Source organism: Pelmatolapia mariae, linkage group LG9 (assembly GCF_036321145.2).
Source record: "Pelmatolapia mariae isolate MD_Pm_ZW linkage group LG9, Pm_UMD_F_2, whole genome shotgun sequence".
In the NCBI taxonomy this organism is placed as follows: Eukaryota; Metazoa; Chordata; class Actinopteri; order Cichliformes; family Cichlidae; genus Pelmatolapia; species Pelmatolapia mariae.
The window spans coordinates 22,732,665-22,743,631 of record NC_086235.1 but is presented as its reverse complement, the minus strand read 5'-3'; the positions used below and the strand labels follow the sequence as shown (position 1 = coordinate 22,743,631).

The 10,967-nt window shown below is 38.7% G+C and overlaps 1 protein-coding gene across 1 annotated transcript; it reads right to left on the bottom strand.

Moving 5' to 3' along the window:
- Positions 1 to 568: 568 nt before the first annotated feature.
- armc3 (armadillo repeat containing 3) lies at positions 569 to 9,750 on the bottom strand. Its single transcript, XM_063483968.1, has 19 exons — positions 9,651 to 9,750; positions 8,662 to 8,779; positions 8,299 to 8,424; positions 7,986 to 8,054; positions 7,622 to 7,797; positions 6,856 to 7,050; positions 6,552 to 6,735; positions 6,296 to 6,448; positions 6,101 to 6,209; positions 5,067 to 5,316; positions 4,741 to 4,877; positions 4,303 to 4,363; positions 4,043 to 4,146; positions 3,023 to 3,106; positions 2,396 to 2,479; positions 2,187 to 2,225; positions 1,542 to 1,706; positions 1,092 to 1,254; positions 569 to 902 (listed from the first exon to the last, which is right to left on the bottom strand). The coding sequence occupies exons 1-19, from the start codon at positions 9,696 to 9,698 to the stop codon at positions 696 to 698; spliced, it is 2,472 nt and encodes an 823-aa protein (XP_063340038.1). The 5' UTR covers positions 9,699 to 9,750; the 3' UTR covers positions 569 to 695.
- Between the last annotated feature and the right edge of the window lie 1,217 nt (positions 9,751 to 10,967).

The window sequence follows — 10,967 nt, the reverse complement described above, 5'->3', positions numbered from 1 at the left end:
ATGCTTTACGATGCCAGAGGTCAGAGGAGAATGACCAGACTGCTTCAAGCTGATAGGAAGGTAACAGTAACTCAAATACCCACTCATACAGCCAAGGCATGCAGAAGAGCATCTCTGAATACAAAACACTTCAGACCCTGGAGCAGATGGGATACAGGAGCAGATGACCAGACCAGTTGCCACGTATCTCATCTAAGAACAGGAATGTACATCTACAGTTCACACAGGCTCACCAAAATTGGACAATATAAGATTGGAAAAACGATGCCTGGTCTGGTGAGTATAAATTTCTACTATGAAATCTTTCTGGTAGGTTCAAAAACATGAAAGCATGGATCCAAAGCTCCAGGCTGGTGATGGTGGCATGAAGCTGTAAGAGATATTTTCAATTCTCTAGCTGAAGCATTAACTTTCTAAACAACTACAGCTTGCACATTGGCAAAAACACTGCTTCACCATGTTGGACCCATGCTGAAGTACAAAGGTTGAATCACTGTGTTTAATAGAGAAACACCACAATAGACAAGATTTTGCTTTCCTTATGCATATGTAGAAAAATAGTCAACTGATGAGGTCCGCCATACACACATCATGTACACATAAACACACATTACATATAAATCGGTTGATGCACATCAGACAAAATATGATGTCAAAGCGTTACCTTCTGTGGTATTTAAACAGTACAGTATTGATTATATAGTTTGATATTGGACTGCAGCTGGGCTATTGACTGGAAACAGGTTTCCAGGTTGGTGCATAAGGTCTACTATGTAGCGGCAGGGCTGTGAAGAGTGCAGCTTGTTGGAGGAATTTCTACTGAAAAGGAGAACCTCATTCCAAGCACGGTTGTAGTCTCCCCTAACAAGTGTGCAGCTCAGTCCAATGCAATCAGCCAGTGACTAAAAGAGGGAACAGAAGAATGTCAGACTGAGAAATAGGCTGGGGAACAAATATTATGGAGAAGACCTTAAAGAGACAGAGCTTGAATTAGGATGTCAAAACATGTTGGTCAGGAATAAAAAATATTAGGAAAGATGATGAACATAGCCGCTCATGCTAATGCTACCACGCGGGTAAAGAATCTGTACCTTGAACAGGAGTGCCCTGTGATAGTAGATTCCCTTTTTGATGAAACCAATGGGAATAACATTAGACTGAAGTTGAATCTTCAGCTCACTGAGGTGCAGAATCCAAGAAAACTCATGCATCTTTTCCATCTCCACTGCTCCCCCCATGGCTTCGCTCACCAGCCTGAAAATAAGAGCAAACTCAACCAAAGAAAATGCAGAAACCTTTAAAATAAAGTCTTTGTTTTCCATTCTGATCTTTCAGGGTATTGTATTTCAGTGTGTTAGCAGAGTGCCTGCATTGCATACAACTGCTGTCATTTTTAGTCAGCTCTCCTAACATTTTAAGAGTTGGTGTGTAAATGTCGTTTTAATGTGTTTCCATGACTCCAGAGATTTGTTTTAAACAATAGCTGCTGATAAGTTACTTCGCTCTCTCTTTGCATGCCAGTTTCTGCATGAATACGTTACCTGGCTAAGGATTCACACTGCTCTTTTTCATCATTCAGTGGAAAGATGTATTCTTTGGCAATTTTTATTAGAATCTGCATTGAGACATCCTCCATCATTCCCCGTGGTTTCTCTACAGGAGACTCAGGCTGGACATAATCTTTCTGTTTTTCTTCCTTCTTCTTCCTGAAGAAACACAATAAATTAGAAAAGAAATCAGGGGAGTCAGTGCCTTAAAATAAGAAAGAAAATCACTACTTAATATTCCACCTTTGTGAACTCTATCACACATTTCACATCACAGGATCAATGTTAGTGACACTGCTTTATGCTCATCCTTCATATTAACAAGCACACTCTTTCTAGTGTCTAACCATCTCCTTTATGTTATCTGATTTTATATACATATAATGAAGAGAACATATTATTACAAGATCTAATCATTATCACTATAGGGCATGATTTTTTTATAATATATTATAAAACGCAAGATCTTTCAATATTTTTTTAAATGTCAATGTTTTTGGCACTATATCGTGTTTAGCATGCGTCAGAGATTGTTCTCATCTCTAAAATGTTTAGACAGTTTCCATAAAAGGTATATGAATACAGCACAGGGATGTATTTGAACATACACAAACTTTAGTAATAATAATAATAGAGTACATGAGGCCATAATCTTTCTGTTCCTCTTCCTTCTTCTTCCTGTACAGAGAGAGAGTAAATTAGAAAAGAATTCTGTCAGTATCTTACAAGGAAAGAAAATCACTACTTAAAATTCCACCTTTATGACCTCTTTTAATTCATTTCGCATTTCGTGATCGATGTTAGTGGTACTGCTTATGTTCAGCCTCCACATTAACAAGCACACTCACTTTGGTGTCTTACGGTCTCCTTTAACTCTGCTTTCTGACTCTGATTGCTTGCTCTGTGTTTCTTCTGGCACATCTACTGTCACCCTGCAACCAAAGGACATCAACAAAATGATTTTTATGAACACACAGCACTGTATTTTATAAATCTTTGCACATATATTGTGGAACCATTACTCTTTGTGACTGCTTTTCTGCCAAGGCTACAGGGAAACTTGGGCTTAAGGGACATTGCCAAGAACTAAATCAGGTTTGTCTTGGGGATATAATATTTATTTCACTCAATAACTTGCAAATCAATTTATAATTTGTATGAAATTATTTTTTTCTGGATTTTTGTTTGATATTCTGCCTCTCTCCATGATTTTTTTTTAGCATGCAGCATTTATGTAGCTACATTTTTATGTAGGAAAAGGTAGCATCTTTTAATATTGTCTTGAAATGTCATTATTTTTGGCACAACTTCCTGTTTAGCATGTGTCAAAAAGAGTGTCAATGTATAATAATCAAAATAATAACAATAATAATCATAGCTGTGGCCAAAAAGGGTTTGGACAAAAAAGATTTTTGTCTCCAGAACCTCTGATGTTAGTGGTATTACTTGTTGTACTACTTAGCAAACACACTCACTTTGGTGTTTTACGCTCTCCTCTGACTCTGCCATCTGACTCTGATGGCTTGTTCTGTGTCTCTTCTGGCACATCTACTGTCTCCCTACTAACAAAAAACATCAGTTAATTGGTTTATAGGAACACAGAAGAATAAGTCAGAAAATAAATTCAATCGTGTGGCCCTTTGCTTTGAAAATTTGGCTCATGCAGAAGCTATGGATGAGACCAGGAATCAATTACATAACAGACTGCTTAAGAATGCCTGAAGTGTTGCGTGTAAATTCATGCTGGTGGAATGGGGGTCTGGGAGGGGTGAAGGGGTGAACAGAGGTACCCTGAGGGGGTACTGCTCTCTTTTCCAAAGTTAATTCATGAAAATGCTGAAAGCATTAAACAGTGCATGCATATACAGCCTTAAACATCTAAGATGTGTTTTTTCATTGCGTGCATGCTTTATGTGGCTCAGTGAACACACATGTGTATTGCATGTCTCTTTGTGCTTTTGCACATTTGTGATTTTGGGTGCAAGCTTAGAAGTCCATTATTTGAATCACAAGAACCCCTCTGAGTGTGTTGCCACCCAAAAAAAGGGCTTGCGTACCCTGCCACACTAATTATGCTACAGGCATAGTGGGGGAGAATGGGAGGAGGAAAGGGAACGAAGGAAGAATAGAGCACAGGATTGGAGCAGAGAAGGGGAGGGTGATTGTAATCTAACAGCCACAATAAATTTTCTGAGCAAACAACATGTTGTGACTTCTAGTGCAGGAACCTAATGGTCCCAGTCAATTTCTGTGATTGTTCTGGTTAATTTACTTTTATTACTAGGTGGGAGGAGTCAGCTGTAACTGTTTAGAGGGCCATTACATACAGTATACCTTCCATTTGTCCTCGAAACATCTATCTAAATTTAAAAAAATGTAATAATAAAGCATGCTTCTTAAAACAATTGGTGTCTTTTAAGCACAAGCATTAAAAGAATGTAGTTTATAGTTCTCCTTTTAAACTATCAAACCATACTCTAATATTAGATTCATACTCTGGCAATACTGTTGCTTTGTTGACAAAAATAATGGCTTGCCGCTGGTTAACCGGTTGCTTGGACAGTTCCTCTAAAGTCAGCATCCTCTGACCAGGGCGAGCCTGAGGGAAAACACAAGAGTTGCAACTTAATTATTATGTGAAAAGTCATGTTGCATTCTTGTGAAAGACTGCCAATAACAAAAAAACAACAACCAACTAATGCTATCTTAATAAGATTGCATTAAAAAGTTCTTGAAACAACTTCTGACAACATACCTTTCCAGCATCGTAGAAGCCGCAGGTGATGATGTCAGTGGAGGCCAAAGAACTTGTCAGGCTGTATTTAAAAGACAAGTTGGAGTTAAGTAGGCTGTTCACAGCCAACTCACTGAAACTGTTCCTACGAGTTTTTGACTGGTTAATTTCCTGAAGTATTTCCAGGGCTCTGAGACACAGATAGAAACAACAAGCATAGACCAAAAGAAAGAAAGAAAAGAAAAATATTCTGTCATTACTAATAAATATAAAAATGGACAAATGAACAAAGGCACATGTAGCCACATCTAATATTGTCTTGCACTGCCATCTGTTGGTTATTTAGGGGATCACATTAAGCAATATCTATGCAGATATTGCATTTATTTTACTCGCCAGTCATTTATTTGGTGACACATCAGTCATGCTCTAATGACAGTGTTATCTATCACGTCTTACCCAAATTTGCACATCTCCACAGCAGTTGGCTCATCACTGGCACAGACATTCACTGCCAAGCATGCACTGTGCAGCACCTCCTTGGAGTGAGACTGCAGTAGATTGACCAGAAGCTGAAGACCTCCAATTCTGACTAGCTTGGGTTGAGTATTAGTTATTTAGTGAAAGAATTTCAAATGTAGTATCACAAAGTGAAACCGAATGCTGTTTACAATAATCCTGCTGTCTTGAGTAAAGTTTACAGCAATGATTAAAAACAATGATCATTATTTATTATTACTGAACATGAGAACAAGCCAGCATTCTGAGGTTACATAAACACCAACCTCTGTCCTAGCTTCTTCATCACTGGCCAGCACTGCCAGGCAACGTGCAGTGTTTACCAGGACTTGTGTAACTGTAGATTTCAAGGGTTCCAACAGAGCCTGTATGGCTCCATGTGACAAGATGCTACAGCGGATGATCTCATGTTCTGCCATGTTGCAAAGTGTGGCAGCAGAATCGGCCACTATCTTTGGACAGCTTTGATACAGCTGCTGGACGAGGAGCTTGTCGCCACCTTCCTCATACACTTCACTGGAAAATACAATAAACAGGGAGGGAGGTTTAATGAAAAGTTAGACGGCTGACAATTACTGTAGTTTTACAAATTTATACGTTGTTAAAGCATATTATTTCCAAGCAAACAATGCGTGGGTTCGAGAGTTCGAAGAAGACTTGTTTGGAAAAAGAAATGTATAAGACAAGAGTGGAGAAGACAATGGAAAAGAAGTAAAGAGATTCCGTGTCTCATTTTTATGAAAAAAGGGGAGGACAGCATTCTAGTCCAGAGTAGAACACACACCTTTAAATCCCTGAAGTCATTCAGATTTTATGGATTTTATGTAGCTAATAATGGGAAAACAACTGAAAGGGTCTAGAAGTTTACAAAAAAAATCAAATTTGGATGCTTTATGCTGGACATAAAAGACAAAAACAGGCACTTATGTGCATGCATTATGGGAATTTTCAAAACTTCTTCCTTTTCTGAGAGATGTTTGGGATTATATGGGCCAAGGGTTGAAGTGTGATTTGCCCAGGTCACCAATACTTTGTCTTCTTGGGGACAGGGGTGTCCTAGCACATCTGAATGATCGATATGAACCAGACAGTGTGTTCTGGATGTCTGACAAATAAATATTACCCAGTAACTTATCATACAAATTGTCTCATATGCCTCATTCTGTGTCTTTAAACTGCCTTGTTCTTTGTAGATGTTTTTATACATAATTCCATAAATTTTGAATTGCTAAAAAAAGTGCATATATCTGTACAAAAACAATGAGGTATAGGTAAGACATCAAAGCCCTCCGTCACTCACAAGGCATTTGACTCGCTGTTATGAGTGAGGTTGGAGAGGGCCTGGGTTGCCGCCTCTTTCAGTGCCAAACTGTCCCTGCTCAGCAGTTGAACCAGGACACTGATACAACCTGAAACACAAAGGAATCTAACTCAATTACACTTTGTTGTGCTGACTGCACCTAATCTCAGGGTGGCTCGGTGAAGATGTACGTGCCAAGTTCTCTGAAGCGTTCTCTGCTGTTTAGGTGGAAGCTCAAGGCGGCCACAGCCTGACAGGCAGACGTTATCACACCAATGTTCTCCAAGGACAGAAGCTCAACCAGAACCGTCTCCACATCCTGCTCGTGAAGCACTTTGCAGCTCTCAGCTAAACACACAGGCATGCACCCACATACACACACACATAACAGAATAAATAAAAAAGGAGTAAATTATGCGGGAAAGTGTCTCTAATTGCCTTCTGTGCTTACAGCTCTGAGCCACCCTGGTGATGCATTTAATAACACCTGACCGAATTTCAGGCACACTGGGAGTGAGGACAAATTCCATCAACTTGGTCAGTCCTCCACTCTTGTGAATGAGTTGGACACTTTCACTGTCACTCAAGCAGTTAGCCAGGACATGTAAGGCCTCAGCATGTAGGTCACTGAAGTTCTGTGAGAAATAAAAAGATAGGTCCAGAGGACACAGATTTTAAAGGATTCTCTATTATTTTATTCTTATTAACACAAACCAGCAGAATAAAGACATATGTTACCTAAACCATATACCTACCACATTATTCAGGATACCCATAAGCTTCTCAAATCCCTGCTTGTCCCTGAAGGTCTTGTTTGCATCTCTGTCAGTAGTGACATGTTGCAACGTCTTTAAAGCCAAATGCTGAATGACAGGGAATTCCGAATTTAAGAGCTGCAGAAGTGGAGGGATCCCACCTAATTCGTGTACCACCAGTCGGCTTTTGTAGTCCTTCATGGGGACAAAACAGCAGAGGTTGCAAAAGGTTCACAGAAATGTTGAAAGCATTTTTTTCAACAATCCTAGGAGCAAATTTGAAGCTGTTTTCACTCATGAAATCTGTAAATGTTGGGAGAAATAGGTCAGGACTTTGTGAAGTTGCTCTTTCTCACACGTAGCGCACAGCAGGAAACAGTTCGCATTAACTGCATTCTCATTACTAAGAAATACTTTAGGTTTGGCAGCAGTGCTGCCTTAGTAGAGCAGGAGGGAGGCAGAACACAGTGTGACCACTGACACCAGAGTTATTACCTGCACTATTATCACATAGATGAAATTGGACATAATAAATACTTTACCTTGCAGAGCTGACAAGTTAAACACATTCTACAGCATTAAACATCTGCACTGTCACATGTACCCCTGTCACGTTATATCTAGAAAAGTTCAGGGGTTCAGTAAATATGTGAAGACAACTTTATCGTCTTTTAGGACTATAAAACATCACGTTAATTTTTCACAGTGAAAATCCTTATAATTTTTACATAAAATAAAATCCTAAAGCCTGATGACTTTGGGTCACCTGTACTAGGTTGGAGATGGTCTCTAGTGAACTCTTCTTGACATCTGGGTCAGAACTAGACAGCAGCTGAATTAGAGTTGGCAGCCCCTTGTTGTCAAAGATCTGGGCCTTACAGAGGAAATCCTCTGACAGAGAAGCCAGGCACAGTGTTGCAAACTCGTGGACAACTGTATCATCTTGAACAAAAATGGAATTTGATTATATGGAAAGAAACAGAAATAAATAAGGATTGATCACAGAAATACTGCCTATTGCCATAAGTAAACACATGTGTTCTATTTTGATTGTATGCAACTTATACAAAGTGACACTGTTTGCTTTAGTGATCCAAATATATCTTAATCTTCTAATATCTATTACTCACCTTCGAGTGATAGTTTTTCAATAATTGATGGAATGGCATCTAATTTTTTCAACGCAGTCCTTACGTCACCTTTCAGATTTAAACAAGAGACACTACTCAGTTACTCAGTAAGGCTAGCACCCTGCTCATTGTTAAATCAACAGAACAGGGAATCCAACATCTGGTAGATTAACAGATACAAATTCCTGACAAACACATAGATGGCTGGTAAACTAAAGGGTCATTTGTAGATTCAAGATTGTCGCATGAGCTTGTAAGCCACCAAGTCCACTGCAGTCGAATCTGCATCAATGACGTAACTGGTCTGACGCACCATTGGTGGTCATGATGCCCAAGGCCACGAAGGCATTGCGTCTGACCAGCTTGTTGTTGTGAGTAATGAGTTGGCAGAGAGGCACTAATGCCCCAAGTCCCAGCAGAGAAACCTTGTTCTCATCTCCTAACAACAGGGGGAGACAGTGAACAGGAAAATTAGGCAGATGGCGATGAAGTGAATTGCAAATGTTGCAATTTCTGGATTTAAAAAAATGCATATCAAAAAAATACACCATTACAAAACAACAGCCTGAAAGCTAAATTAAGATAGGATTTTCTGCTATTCAGCTGCAAGGTTGCCCATAGAAATAAAAACAATAAATAATATGTGGAAGGGTTAGCGGTGGGTACCCTACCATACCTTTCTCTGCAAATGTCTGGATCGCTTCACACGCTTTGATTAAAATGTCCTCCTCTGGGGAGTTCAACAGCAGCACTACTGTTGCTGGGGCTTTGCTCTCAAGGGGTAGCGGCTCAAACTGTGAGAGTCAACAAGGAGAAGGAGTGTTTGCAAAATATAAAATAAATAACTGAAATATAGAACATGTATAAAGTCAGGTCTGTCTTTTTGACTTTCATACTTCTAGGACAATGAGACAGGACATATCTCAATGCCCAGCATGTACCAACAGGCAACAACCTGAGAACATGTACATGCATATGATATCCTGATGCCGTTTTCAAACAATTTTGTGCCCAAGGCCTACTAAAGACCAAGCCACAATTTCAAAGTACATGTCTATTTTTATCATCAGAACATCAGAAAACTTCATCATCTAGAATGAAGTCAAAGACTTTTTTATTGTAGTGGCAGATGGACACACTTTTGAGCATGACATCTGTTTTTTTCCCTTTGAGTTTCACACTCCCTCTTTAGCTTTCTTCAGACTGTTAGTGTCAATTTATTCCGTCCAAGATATTATCCACTGGGAAAGGGGATGTTTCACCACGCATGAAACTGATCATTCTTACCTCCTCACAAATATATTCTTTACTATCAGTCAATGCTTTTGATGTGTCAATCAGAGCATTTGATATGTACTAAAGCAAATTCAAATTTCATTCATTAATTTTTGTGTAGTTAGAATAATCATGATTTTTTGACACAAATACCTGCTTGTATATCAATCTTAATGACCTTTGATGCCAAGCCCCAATGAATCAAGTTCCATAGTAGTAGTTCCAATCAGAGAGTTGTGCATGCTTTTTTATTGATATGTTCCCGGGATGTACAGTAGGCTGTGTTCATGGTATGGATGTGTTTCAGTGGACATGAATTAAACCTTGTCAAAGGTTCAAAAATGCATTAAGTAGGTTTTGCCAACACCTAAAGAAACATTCGTCACTCACCGTTTCCTTGATTGGCGTTTCCCTCTCGTTCCTCGACTTCTTTCCCATATTATGGCTTAAAGAGGAGCAATATTGATGAGAGATAGCTGTCCAATAACGGTTCAATGCGTTCAACTCTGTGAACCCATAAAGCTAGCTAGCTAGTTATGCTACTATGCCACTCCTCAGTAGCACTGTCGACAGATTAAGCTTACAAAACAGGCATATGGCAAGCTCTCTAATTACTATCTCAAAAATGAACCACGACTTACTTTTTCTTTCCAAACTAAGAGGCAACTTCGAGGTTTTAAACCGACAACAATAACCTCACCGTACTGTGTTTTGGAAAAGGAGGTTGACGCAACGTTGCCAGGCAACGGGTGCCATGTGGAACTAAATAATGGTCTAAACAATCGTTATTTTAACCTGTTGCAAAAAGTTATGGCTCCTATTGTCTTAGCGGTTTACTTCGGAAACACTGACAATGCATTTATGTAATCGGGACTTGGAACAAAAATATATTCGGTGGTTATTTATCCAAGTAAAGTAAAAATAAAAAAAAACAGTATAGTCCATCAAGGAAATGCTGAGAGACACAAAAAAACGGCAATGCTACTGGCAGGTATTAGCTATGTTGTTTGTGTGTTTTTGAACATATCACACACAGATTTACACAAACTGGTAGAATAAATCCTGGGTAACAATGAGGAGGGCACAAGTTTATGTTGAGTGAGCGTGAGGTCAGGTGAAGGGGTTGTGAATAATACCACTAAAATCATCATTGGGACATTGTAGCAAATGTGTCAGTAGCCATCAAAAAGTGCATGTAAAATGAACTGGAGCTCAATGGATTGGGGTCTAAATCTTTAAAGGACAACAGAACAGTCTGGCAATTAGATGTATAAGTGTCTATTACATTATTTTATTTATTGAAAACACAACTTGCATGACCTATGGAGGGGTGAACCAGACAACTAAAGGTTCTGTGCTGTTTTCTAATGACACTGTAGTTTACTTTTGAGAACTACTAAGATTTGGAAAGCTCCTCAGATGTCCTTGAATCTGTTCATTGAATTACACTGAAGTTTGGAAGAAAGCACATTCCATCATTAAATTATCATAAATTATAAATAATTTGCATTCATTCACTAGAATAATTTAGAATTTAGTTTTACAGCCCTGCTTTGTCACATATTACAGGTTTTATATATTTATATACATATCTATCTATCTATCTATCTATATATATATATATATATATATATATATTTTTTTTTTTTTTTTTTTTTTACTGGTTACCTGAGACATCTCCCAAATGAATACATCTAAATACATATT

What these genes read in the sequence shown, in the direction of transcription:
- armc3 (XM_063483968.1), bottom strand. Translation starts at nt 9,698, where the DNA reads ATGGGAAAGAAGTCGAGGAACGAGAGGGAAACGCCAATCAAGGAAACG. An exon ending in AAAGCAACAGTATTGCCAGA is followed by an intron (nt 3,107 to 4,042) that starts GTATGAATCTAA and finishes TTTTGTTAGTAG; the next exon opens with GGAGACAGTAGATGTGCCAG. An exon ending in ACAGGGCACTCCTGTTCAAG is followed by an intron (nt 903 to 1,091) that starts GTACAGATTCTT and finishes TCCCTCTTTTAG; the next exon opens with TCACTGGCTGATTGCATTGG.